The 13,830-nt window shown below is 39.3% G+C and overlaps 1 protein-coding gene across 1 annotated transcript in view; it reads right to left on the bottom strand.

Moving 5' to 3' along the window:
- Positions 1-7,053, bottom strand: part of ankrd50 (ankyrin repeat domain 50) — a 108,671-nt gene extending 101,618 nt beyond the window's left edge. Inside the window, exon 1 of the mRNA XM_073042816.1 lies at positions 5,258-7,053. Coding sequence (XP_072898917.1) covers positions 5,258-5,718 — 461 coding nt within the window. The 5' untranslated portion in view covers positions 5,719-7,053. The remainder of the gene's footprint in view (positions 1-5,257) is intronic.
- Between the last annotated feature and the right edge of the window lie 6,777 nt (positions 7,054-13,830).

The following is a 13,830-nucleotide window of genomic DNA, read 5'->3' as shown; positions in this document are numbered from 1 at the left end:
AGCTTTTTTTCATTATAATCCAGTTATTGGTTGATAATTGCATAATGTTTAATCATATATGCGGCATTGTAGCAAGTAAGCCACTGCATATCAGCACCTAATCAGGCACAGCCTGATAAATGGCAGTTAAAATTGCCTGATACTATTGTGGCACAAAAAATAATTTCCAACAAGATATATGACTTTCCACCCTTAATAGTCAATTTAATTACTACTGCTGAGCCACACCATATAACTCAATTACATCAACCAAATAATTGCTGTGGTTACAAGAGCAGGTCCGAGCCCCAGTATTCTCTAATCAAATCAGTCATGTTCTAAGACCCAAAGTTTTTCCTCCAAGCAGATGTTCCAAGTCAGGAGCAATGTAGAATACTCTCCACTCACTGGGTTGAATGCAGCACCAACAGCACTCATGAAGCTCAATGCTATCCTGGATAAAGCAGCCTACTTGATTAGCACCCTCTCCACCCTTTGTATTTCCATTCCTACACATTTAGCACACCAAAACCGTGGTATGCACCATTTTCACCATGTCTTAACAGAACACTTCAACTATTTAATGACAGCATTTCTTAAACCCACAGGTTTTTCCACCAGGAAGGACAGGAGCAGCAGGTGTAATAGATATTGCCATCTGCGCAACTCCCTCCAAACTGCACACCTGTCACAACTTGGTAACATATTACCAGTGCTCAATTGAAACTTGGTCCAAATCCTGGAACTTCATATCCACAGTGCTGTATGAGCACCTTCACAAGAAGTGCACCAAGAAGGCATCTCACTACCAACTTCTAAAGGGAAACTAGAAGGGCCACAAACGTTGGCCTTGCCAGTGGCACTCAGAAATTTTAAAAAATTATAAATTAAAGAAATATATAAATTAATTATAATCTCAAGTTATTTTTCTTCCTCAAACATGTCACAACATAAGCTAGTTTCATATTTCAGATTCAGGATAGGTCTCTTAGACTAGATGAATATCTAAATATTGTTTTGTTCTGAATTCCTACTATTTTTGTGGTAGAGGCAAGAGATCATAATGAATTTTCATTAAGTACTGCAAAACACAAATTAAATGCTAAAGGCATGTGCCTCTGAGTTTTCAAACTAGATCAGACAGAGCCATTCCAAACATGCACTTGATATTTTTTCCATCTGGCCACTAGAAGAAAATTTCATTTGCAACATAAGTTAAGATCTATAGGATACTACACAGATATGTTTTCATTTTAAATTTGTTTCTTTTCATAATTTTGAAAATGCATTTTAAATGCTTTGTACTGTCCAAAAGAGTCAGCCTTTATTCCAATGAACATAGCATTTTTTCACATTCATGATTGGGCTCTGTTCTCCTAATAAGGTGAGACAGTCTGCTGTGTTTGTGTCTCATTGTCAAAGATCCAGTTGGATCTTCCCTAATAGTAATTGTTAGATTGCTTTCATTTCTTGATTTTGTGCTGCCAATTAACAAAGATTGTAACCTTTCTGTATGAATAAAATCTTGATAAATCTGCAAATAGTGTAATAACAAGACTGGTATGGTTATAAACACGAGATCCCACAGATACTGGAAATCCAGAATAACACACACAAAATACTAGAGGAACTCAGCAGGCCAGACAGCATCTACGAAAAGAAATAGCGTTGACGTTTTAGGCTGAGACCCTTCATTGGGACACTTCCATCAGAAGGTGAATGGACTTGTCACCTTCATCAATAACACTTATCTCTCAAGTAGGTGACCAACTTCAAAACCTACAAACTATACTACCAATCATAACAAGGTTACTTAATCCAGGAGTTTTGTTCATTTAAATAGTCTAGAATGCAAAGTTAGGGAAGATAGTAAGACATCCAATGCCCAGTATAAAAGTTTATATTGGTGAATGATTCTGTATCTTTTCACAGTGACATTACTCTTGTAATGTCACTTAACAGCAATATAACAAACTAAAATGATTTACAAACAAAATTGGTTGTCCTTGATGCTATATTTCAATATTTACATATTTTAAAGCAATTTCACATTTAATATAAATCAACCTAAGCAAATATCTCTGAGATGTCTGAGATAACTTTTTGAACTCTTGCAATCCATGGATTTAAGGTACTTCAACTGTTTTTGTTAGAAAGACACATTCAGAATTTTTAACTCAGTCAAGGTGAAGGAATAATGATGTGTTTCCATGATTGTGATTTTTGAAGATCCTGTAGTGGTAATGTTCCCATGTATCTACAGACCCAAGTTGTAGCTAATACATAGTGTATACTTAGGACTTCACAAGTTACTGCAATGTTTCTAATATGATGGCAGTAGGTTTGCTCTCCATGAAGTTCTGAACTCAAATGAAGACCTTAAGTCCTTTCCGACATAGCTAGTTATAGGTACCCTCACTAAAGGGAGGTTATACTGTAGCCTCCTACTCTTCAAAGGCTAGATTACTTCCCTCTTTATCCTCCATAGCAAGTTTAGCTATCACTATTTGAGCAGTGATAGCTCATAGTATCACAGTTCTGTCATACAAGAGCTTTGATCATATCCCTTAGTTTTGAGGAGTTTTTTTAAAAAATTCAAAATATGCTGTGTGTGCTATTTAAATTCTACTTAAATTTAGCATTAAAATCTCAGTACTTCATTTTTAGGTATATCTAGTGCTACCTTTGGCATTCACTGAACAAGTAAATTATTAATCTACACACAACCTATCTCAATGTTAAAGCAAAAGTTTAGTCATATCAGGAATATGAAACCGTATTACTTGTCTACATAGCCAGAAGCCAAGTTCAAAACAGCAAACCAGGCAATAAATGTTGCTGGCAGCAGCTATTTGTTTGCTGCCAATTGATTTCTTTTAAAAAGGGTTTACAATGCCTCTGCTGGCAAATGCATAAAACATTATTTAAGCCACAGTTATAGTACTAAGTACAGTAAGGTCTGGTTATTACATCACAGGAAGAATTTTATTTATTTAGAGATAGCACAGAATAGGCCCTTCTAGCCCTTTGTGCCAAGCCACCCAATAACTCCTGATTTAACCCTAAACTATGGAACAATTTACAATGACCAATTAACCTTCTAACCGGTATGTATTTGGACTGTGAAGGAAACCAGAGCTCCAGAGAAAATGCATGCATCCCACAGAGGGGTCCTACAGACATAGGACATTGGAATTGAACTCCACAATAACTGCTATGCTATTACTACCATGGTGATATCATGTTAGCGGTGAGGGGAAGGAGTGTTGATGATAAATTTACAAATGTGCTGTCAAAACTGAAATAGTTATGAGGAAAGATGGACAATTGGGGTCACTCTCCCTGAAATAAAGAAGCATGAGGGAAAACTTGTAGGGTGAATAAGGAAGACACAATACCTTCAGCACTGGTCAATAAATAGGGAGCAAAGATGCTACAGTAAATTCAAAGTACAAAGTATATTTTATTATTTCAAAAAAATTTGGAGGAAATTCTACATTTGTCACCCAGAATCTTGCAAGACTGGACCTTATACCTTGAAAGGATGATAGAGATAGAAAACTCTCATCACATTTAAAACTCAGTACATAACTGTGTATGATGTTCCATGATTTACAAGCCTTCAAATCAGCAGATGAAAAGTAAGATTTGACTGACTAGCTCTCTTCAGCTAGTTTTGTCATGATAGGCCCAATAGCTTCCTGTGATGAAAGCTAATAGTGCCATTTCTGGCACCTTATTAAAAATTCCTACATGAAACCAAATATAATACTAAATTTATCCTTATTTAATAAAACATGTGGTCAAAGCACTGACATACCATTACTCATATTACACTGGTCAAGTTTCATCCACTGGAGAAAAATGTGCAGCATTTCATTAACTCTATCAACTCTCAGAATGGATTTCCAATATGTACATGGCTATACCAGGTCTTAAATATACAAGGCTTTATAGTCTACAAGGGACTGTTATTCAAGCGAGGTTGTAAACTTTAATGAAGTCTATAAAATAAACTGAAATATTTAAGTTCTCTTCTGTAATAACCATATAGAATGAGAGTGACTGGAAAAAGTACTGCAGCCATGCAAACCTCGAAGATATTAGTTCAGGTAGCCGGTTCAACTAGCAGCTGTGCACAGGCAATTAAAGATTCTAGACAAAGTACTTGGGTTTCCAAGAAAAAAAACAATAATTTTGAAGTAATCGCAAATGAAGAGATTTCCCTCTAGCTCATAAATTGTTAAAGAAGGAAAGGGAAACTGAAAAAGTAGCCACGATAAATCTTTTATAAGAGCTCAATAATTCCAATGCAACGTTCTCCCAATTCCTTAACTTCTACCTTAGTTTGCTAGATCCTGTTTTTGGTTGTGAAGTAGTCTAAAATTGCCAAAGTATTTAGAATTAATCAATCACAAATTGATACTTCCAAGGAGAGATCTGTAAACTAGGACAAGAATGTTCAATGGAAACTAACATACGTAAGCAAATACAGGAATGACAGATGAATGGTACATGTTAGGACACAGGCACAGAGCTTTGGCTCCAAGTGGGAGAAGGTTATCATTATAATGACAAACTATGAGATGCAGTCTCAAAAAATCCCACATTTAAGGAGACAACAGCAGAAAACCTTAAGGTTTGCTCATTCAATTTGCTTTGTAGTATAATTACATATAGCACAACAAAAACATTGGAAACTTCAGTTAAAAGTATAAACTGTAACCCAATTTATTAGTAAGAATTATGTTGCATGTCTGGACACTGAATAGACACATGTCAACTGATGAATGGGCATCAAGAGGGTGGATAAATTGGATACTGAATAACATGAGTCCTGAAGAAGGGTCTTAGCAAGAAACGTCAACTCGACATGCTGAGTCCCTCCAGCGTTTTGCGTGTGTTGTTTTAGATTTCCAGCATCTGCAGACTTCCTTGTGTTTATGGATAAATTAGATATGGTGTATATCACAAGACAGAATTGGTAAGAGGTTTTAAATGTCTTATAGAACCATGGAAAGCTAGTAGTGTGGGATTGGCACCCATCATTAGAAGTAACTTTCACATGATTACCTCTACACCTACAGTGAGTAACTTGTAATGTAGGCTTGCAAAAACAGAATTCCAATTTTGTCTTTGGAATCAACACAATACTTAAGCTATTCACATTAATTATATGACCATTCATAAGCATTATTTGTAAATCAAAAGATGACATTCTGGATTACAACGCATACATATGGATTATGCCGGTGCCTATATTAAAACTACGCTGTACCTTTTAAATGCTTCCCCGGGATTCCTCTCACATTCACCAGCCTGCAGCACGCCGTGGACGGCCGGATCTCGAAGTTTCTCTTCATATCCCTGGACTAGACTGCTCTTACGAATCTGAGAAACAAGGCTTCGTATGAAGTTGCCAACGCAAAGCGTGTCTGCATCCTGAGCTTTGCAGAAGTGAAAGGCGAGCGTCTGCCGATGCAAGCCCCGCTGAACCAGCTGCGGACAGGTGGGCCAAACCAACTCAGTACACAGAGCAGTCTTCCCACTCCCGGGGCCCCCAACAACCAAAATACCCCCGATTCCTCCACTGTTCTTTCCCGAAGGTTCAGTATTCCCACCGGGATTAGAGGTCCCAAATGCTTTTCCATTGTTCTTTTCCTGAAGACAATGCTGGAGTTTATGGAAAACCCACTCCCTACAGAAAAACCGCTTTCCTTGCAATAAACTCTGAGACATTTTGCGTGCAGAGACGATTTCCTTTCTGTGTGACGGTACAGTTTTAACGCATAATGCCTGGGAGAAGTTCTAATATACAAATCAGACACAAGATCTAACTAAAAAAAAGCAGAATTGCATGCGGATTATTTACTCGTTATTATTTCCTGCAGTAAAACACCTGCAGCGAAAGTTGAGCCATTTTCGTCCTCTGGTTACTCTTTGTTGGTTAAACAGTGACAAATCCAGTAAGTGTGTTCACGGCGTTACACATTAGCCAACGAATGGACTTTTATGTACAATATCCATCCATTTACATTTTATTCTCTATCCGTCTGGTCGTTTCCTTTAATTTTTATTTTGGCACGAATCTCAAAATGATCAATATCCTTGCCCCTCTCTTCATCGTTGCCCTTCATCGTAGCTCCATACGGAAAAATACATTTGCAGACCTATTGGAATTGTCCGCGATTCTTTGGAGCCCTCCACATCGTAAACCCGGCACAACAAAGCTTCTTCGAGAGAAGGACGAGGAGTTTCCAGTGGTTGTAAGGTTCTTGTCTTCCTCACTTAGTCGCTAGGAGAGAGCGATTTACCCCAGTCTCCCACACCAAATGTTCACTGTTCTTCCGCTTTGTCGGTATCAACTTGATTGACTGAGATCCAGGGATTGGGATGAGGATTGTTTCGATGCAGCCACCCCGATGAGCACCGCCCAACGTTGCTGAATAGTTGTCCTGGGTTAACCTTAGCCCCTGCTCTCACTGCTAGGCTGGTCGCAAACGTCTATTCTGCTCCCTGGCTAATCCCGATCCTCTCTGCCCGGCTCCCGGCGCCGATCGGATCCCGATCCCAATCCCCTGCCCTTCTCCGGCTTGGGCTTGCTTGGGCTCGCCTGCTCCGGGCTGATCCCGATCCGCTGCTCCTTGTACCCCCGCCAGCTGATCCCGTTCCCTCGCTCCGTGCTCCCGATCCCCCCCACTCCGCTCCCAGTGCCAGGAATCCTATCGCTTTCTCCTTCTGTCTCGGTCTCTCCAGTCAGCGGCTCCTCCTCGCTGGAGCCTAATTGGAGGAAGTCCCGGGCAGAACGTTCCGCCCTACCCCTGCAGGGAGGTGGGTGGAGCGGCTCGCTGCGTCGGGCCGGTCTCCTCCTGCTGGAGAACCGCGGCGGCGCCTCGTGCTCGCCGAGCAGCCGGAGACTGCGCGAGCCGCCCTTCTCCAACCGCCCCGGCGGCATCCAGCCGACTGCAGTCCGGCCGCCCCTCAGGGGCGCTGTTAAAGCAGTCCTTTAAAACACTATGTGCAGCACGTTCACGGGCGTTTTAATGTCACTTCAACACCACACGTTTAACTTTCAGAAATCCATCCGAGGAGTTTATAAGTGATCTTGTAACAAACTACAAATCCCAGGGTGCACTGTTGCACATGTAGTGGCGCCTGCGCAGACTTAAGGTGAAACATTGCGGCAGGAGGTGGTCGAGAAAGTGACGGGTCAATCAGGAATTTAATCAAGACAGTCGTATTTGGAGATATAAGTATATATGGGATTGTTTTTCTTTGAATTACACTGTACAATATTTAGAGTGATGTGTACTGTTCGCTACATTGCAGGGAGGACTTGGTAACTATCGAGAGAGTGCAGTAGAGATTCACCAGGGTGTTACCTGGAATAGGAGAGCGGAGGATGGTTTATTTTCACTGGGATGTAGGAGGCGGGGAGATGAACTTATAGAGATTTATATGTTTATGAAGGATGCAGATAGGATAGTCTGATTTTTCCCCAGGCTTGCTGAGTCGAACTCGAGGTTGCAGATTTAAGATGAGAGAAGAGAAAAGTAAGGGAGATTTGAAGGGTAAAATATTTTTCGTACAAAGTGTGGTAAACATTTAGAATGAGTTGTCAGAGTAGGTGGTGAAGGCAGATAAAATTACAATGTTTGAAAGGAATTTGGGCAGACATGTAGATGAGAAAAACGAAGAGTGATATATTGTCCTGATATGGGGATATGAGCGTTGGCGCTTGGCCTAGTGGATAAGCCATCGGTCTAGTGATCTGAAGGTCACTGGTTTGAGCCTCAGCTGAGGCAGCGTGTTGTATCCTTGAGCAAGGCACTTAACAGCACATACATCTGCGACGACACCGGTGCCAAGCTGCTTGGGTCCTAGTGCCCTTCCCTTGGACAACATCAGTGGTGTGGAGAGGGGAAGGCTTGCAGCTTGGGCAACTGCCGGTCTCCCATACAACCTCGCCCAGGCCTGCGGCCTGGAAACTTTCCAAGGTGCAAATCCATGGTCTCACGAGACTAACGGATGCCTATTATTATGGGGATAAGGGACTTGAAGTGTTTTGGATTTTGAAATATTTGCATTTACCTTAAATTTTCAGATCATGGTGATAGATCTTTCTTTATTTTATGATCACCATACCATTAAGTGTCATATTCACTCCAATGCTGACAAATCCACTCTTCCAACACATGTCAAGATCTTCATTTTTCACTTTATAAGGTATTTTTCATTATCTTCTGTTCATTACATATGTGAGGTCACTTCTGTGATGCTCCGAGACCTGCTCATCACCTGGGAACCTTCCCATCGCCTTGTGGAATTTCATTAACACAAGAAAATCTGGTTGCACAAAATGCATGGCATTATTTTCTTTTAAAATTTGTGGTGATGAAACATCTGTTGATTACGAAACAGCAGAGAAATCCAGAGCAACAGGCATAAAATGCTGGAAAAATTCAGCAGGTCAGGCAGCATCTATGGAAATGAATAAACAGTTGACGTTACGGGCCAAGGCCCTTCTTCAGCATCTTGTGGAATTATCCATCTGTGAGGAGTCAACACTCAAAAAATGTTGAAATTTGGGATTTTGGATAAAGGATGCCGGATGTGTTTGAGCATTATCTAGCATGGATGAGGTGAGTTTCTGTGCTATGTGTTCCCTTAATTATATTAATATAATTAAAGTTGTTAATGCATTTAAAATAATCATGACTTGGTAAATGGAAGCAAAGTTTTCAATCTTTGATTGCAACAAGAATCGGGATAAAGATGCAAGATTCAGAATCATAGATTAATTGCAGCACAGAAATAGGGCATTTGGCCCAACTGCCCTGAATGTAAGAGTAACCCAACAAGTCCCATTCTCTTGTTTGTGTTTGAATTTGTTTGAGTTTTAATAAAGGGTATAGAGTTTGTGTTCAATATACCAGGAATATTTTAATCATATTCAGATTTCGTACTCAGAGCTCAGTAATATTTGTGGAAGGAATGAAGTATTTGTGGTAAAGGAACCTTGCTGGTGGGATTTTTGGCAGGAAATCTCTGGTTACAGTCACTTTCTTCATTATTTCAACTTAAATTATATTGAGTTGAGTAGAGTAATTTTTAACAGCCAACAAACTTAATATAAGTAGGATAAATTAAATATAATTTGGCATCTGGTAATGCATTCAGATATTTGGCGGGTGCAGAGAAAAGAAGAAATGATTCAGCACAGTGGTTGGTGCTGCTGCCTCATTACTCCTGGATTTGCTCTTGATTTCTCTGAGTGGAGTTTGCATGGTCTCTCTGTGACTACGTGTGAGTTTCTGCTGGACTTTTTTTTTCTCGCATTCAAAATACTGGCTACTGTAACTTTACCCTCAATTTAGGTGCATTACAAAAATAAAAGGGTATTTCAAGGGGATATGGGATGCAAACTACTGGGGTGTAAAAAAGGTATGTGACTGATTAGTTAAATGGCTTCTGACCGATAAATAAATGTTCTTACATAAGAATGGAGAGGCAGTGCATTCATTCCATATAATAGGGAATAAGCATAATAGGGACTGTATTCAAGATTACCTTAAATTAGTGTCTGGAGGATCTAGGGCTTAAGGAATAAGGAAAAAAAGATTAAAATGTGAAGTAGAAAGAAAATTGTGTGTTTTGAGTCCCTACACTAATTTTTTTTCTAATATTTTAATGTCAGCCCAGGTTGAACATTAAAATAGAAATAACCATATAACAATCACAGCACGGAAACAGGCCATTCCGGCCCTCCTAGTCCGTGCCGAACTCTTAATCTCACCTAGTCCCACCTACCCGCACTCAGCCCATAACCCTCCACTCCTTTCCTATCCATATACCTATCCAATTTTACCTTAAATGACACAACTGAACTGGCCTCTACTACTTCTACAGGAAGCTCATTCCACACAGCTATCACTCTTTGAGTAAAGAAATACCCCCTCGTGTTTCCCTTAAACTTTTGCCCCCTAACTCTCAAATCATGTCCTCTCGTTTGAATCTCCCCTACTCTCAATGGAAACAGCCTATTCACGTCAACTCTATCTATCCCTCTCAACATTTTAAATACCTTGATCAAATCCCCCCTCAACCTTCTACGCTCCAATGAATAGAGACCTAACTTGTTCAACCTTTCTCTGTAACTTAAGTGCTGAAACCCTGGTAACATCCTAGTAAATCGTCTCTGCACTCTCTCTAATTTATTGATATCTTTCCTATAATTCGGTGACCAGAACTGTACACAATATTCCAAATTTGGCCTTACCAATGCCTTGTACAATTTTAACATTACATCCCAACTTCTGTACTCAATGCTCTGATTGATAAAGGCCAGCGTTCCAAAAGCCTTCTTCACCACCCTATCTACATGAGACTCCACCTTCAGGGAACTATGCACTGTTATTCCTAGATCTCTCTGTTCCACTGCATTCCTCAATGCCCTACCATTTACCCTGTATGTTCTATTTGGATTATTCCTGCCAAAATGTAGAACCTCACACTTCTCAGCATTAAACTCCATCTGCCAACGTTCAGCCCATTCTTCTAACCGGCATAAATCTCCCTGCAAGCTTTGAAAACCCACCTCATTATCCACAACACCTCCTACCTTAGTATCATCAGCATACTTACTAATCCAATTTACCACCCCATCATCCAGATCATTTATGTATATTACAAACAACATTGGGCCCAAAACAGATCCCTGAGGCACCCCGCTAGTCACCGGCCTCCATCCCGATAAACAATTATCCACCACTACTCTCTGGCATCTCCCATCTAGCCACTGTTGAATCCATTTTATTACTCCAGCATTAATACCTAACGACTGAACCTTCTTAACTAACCTTCCATGTGGAACTTTGTCAAAGGCCTTGCTGAAGTCCATATAGACTACATCCACTGCCTTACCCTCGTCAACATTCCTCGTAACTACTTCAAAATCACCTTGATTTTAATTGAAGTTAGCATATAAATTTAATAAAGTGTTTAATGTGAAATATATGAATTATATTATCTTTTTTTGTAAGCAGGTACTTCACTGAAGTATGAAATTGTTCAAATTAATGCAGTCAATAAAAGAGATAGTAAAGGGGTGACCAAAAGTCTTGCCAAAGAGAAGAACATAAGATTAGGGGGAAATGATCATGGTTTCAAGGTTAGATATGAATAGCTGGCCTTTGAATGATAAGGCAAAGGAAGACGACAATGCACAGACTTGTTAGAAAGGTCTACGGTAGTTTTTATAAGTTGATTGGGATGATAAAAGTTAGATATGAGAAAAGATTAAACCATGGAGGAACAAGATTGAAAATCAGACATGATTGGGAGCCAAAATGGGTGAGTGAAAAGATAGTGCAGAATAGTGTTCCAATCAAGACAGCAATTAAGTTCCATGTCTTTTTCTTGTGATCTCACTAGTAATACATTAAATATGATTCTTTATCAATATACAATTTATTTGTGTTACAGGGTTGTCGCAGATGGGTAAGTTTGCATTTGATGGGGATAGGATTTTGAAGCCACCAGCAGATTTCAGTGTAATGCACGACACCACAAATACATTTCTGATAGACATGTGTTCATAATTTGACTGCAGTTTGTTTCTATTCATGACTCACATGCAAGGCAAGATCCAAAGTGGATAACATCACCAACACTTAAAAGTACAATGGCTTATAGTTACTTGGTGGCTCTATTACAGGAAACACAACAAAACATTTATTTCATTTATAATAAAAAAGACTTAAAAGAATGGTCTGAAACGGGAAGGGAAAATACAAACAAGTGGTGTTTGAGCCAAGCTCGGTTTAAAACCATGAAGGGAAAACCAAGCAAGAAGTTTACCACAGTGTTTGCTAACTCAGACACAGTGGCTGTGACTGATGTAATTCAAGTGTATCCAGCAGATGGGGTGAGTTAATGAAATTCTGTTTGGAAAGCTATTGGCTGAGAAATATATGGATGGAAAGAGAGGTAAAGTGCTCTTGAAGCATCATTAGACTAAACAATTTCTTTCAGTAGTGTTCAAAATTCCTAACATTAACAATGAGTATAGCAATTGCAGATGCAAAAGTGAGAGTTGTGCATTTTCAATGCCTTTTGGGATCTTATTGTTGCCTGTCCTACTAGCAGATGTTTTTGATTTTATTTCTGATTCTCAACCAACTTGTATTTTATAGCCTACATTATTTAAGACGTCTGAGTAGGAAATATTTCGCGATCTCATTGCATTTGGAAACCAAATGCTTCATCCCTGCATTGTAGTAGAGTGGAATAGTTTTGACAATGGGGGGAGTGATAATACTAAAACAACTTTCAAAAGTCTTCTCACACTTAGCCAAATTGATTAACTAATTATAATTGATTAAACTGTTAAGCTTTTCAATTCCTTGAATTATTACCGCAATAAAAATGAGCACAATAAAAAAGGAAGATGTATAATGGGCAAGTGATGTTGGATTGCAGACTCATACAAACATCCAAAGAGAAAATTATCTCCTTCGGTGATGCAAATGTTCATTCATGTAGCATGAAATAATAGAAAAAAATACATAAGACAAAGGAGCAGAATTAGGTCTTTTGGCCTGTCAAGTCTGCTCTACCATTCGATCATGGCTGATTTATTTTCCCTCTCAACCTTATACTCCTGCCTTCTCCCTGTAACCTTTGATTTCTTTACTAATCAAGAATGTGTCAACCTCCGCTTTAAATATATGCAAAAAGGTTTAATTTCTGTTACAAAGAAAGGAATGATGAAAATGTTCTGAAAAAGTATTGCATAGAAATTATATTAAAGAAGACTGCTGTGCATCTGAGGCACTCTGGGGTCGAAATATTCACAGCTGCTTTCATATCAATTCTAAATGGCTGAATGTTTGTTCTGAAACTTTCCCCCCTAAATTGGAATCAGGGAATGAAAATCAGATTTAATATCACTGGCATATGTGGTGAAATTTGTTAACTTTATAGTGGCAGTATGATGAAATACATAATGAAGAGAAAAAAACTGAGTTACATTGTGTGTGTGTTTGTGTGTAAATATACTGTAACGTCTACTAAATAAGTTAAAATAGGTAGTGCAAAAAAAAAACAGTGCAATGCCCATTTAGAAGTCGGATGGCAGAGGGGAGGAAGCTGCTCTTGATTATCTAAGTATGTGCCTTCAGCTTCTGTATCTCCTTCCCAACAGTAACAATGAAAAGAGGGCATGTTTTGGGTGGTGGGAATCCTTAATGATAGATGCTGCCTTCCTAAAGCACCGCCTCTTGAAGATATGTTGGATACTACAGAGGCTGGTACCCACGATGGAACTAACTAATTTTACAAGTGTCAGCAACTTATTTTGTAGTAGTCCCCTCACCCGTACTGGACCATGATGCAGATGCATGGTGCATTTGTAGAAGTTTTTCAGTGTTTTAGTTGACAAACCAAATCTCCTCAAACTCAAAATGAAATATAGCTGATGTCTTGCCTTCTTTATAGCTGCATCAACATGTTGCATCCAGGTTAGGTCTTGGAGATATTGACACCCAGGAACTTGAAATTGCTCACTCTCTCCACTTCTAATCCCTCTGTGAGGATTGGTTTGTGTTCCTTTGTCTTACCCTTTAAGAAGTCCACATCAGCTCTTAGGTCTTGCTCACATTGAGTTCAAGGTTGTTGCTGTGACACCACTCAATAGCTGTATTATTTTGCTCCTGTACACCCTTTCATCACCATCTAGCCAGAAGAACTAGCTTTTGGCATCCATCCTATTCAGTCTCAGAATGTGAAATATTTCAAGAAGATCACCTCTTCTAAACTTCAGCTAGCATAAGCTAATTCCCAGTCCCCATG

Source organism: Hemitrygon akajei, chromosome 4 (genome assembly GCF_048418815.1).
Source record: "Hemitrygon akajei chromosome 4, sHemAka1.3, whole genome shotgun sequence".
Classification (NCBI taxonomy): Eukaryota; Metazoa; Chordata; class Chondrichthyes; order Myliobatiformes; family Dasyatidae; genus Hemitrygon; species Hemitrygon akajei.
The sequence above is the reverse complement of the archived record's forward strand: the minus strand, read 5'-3'. Positions and strand labels throughout refer to the sequence as shown.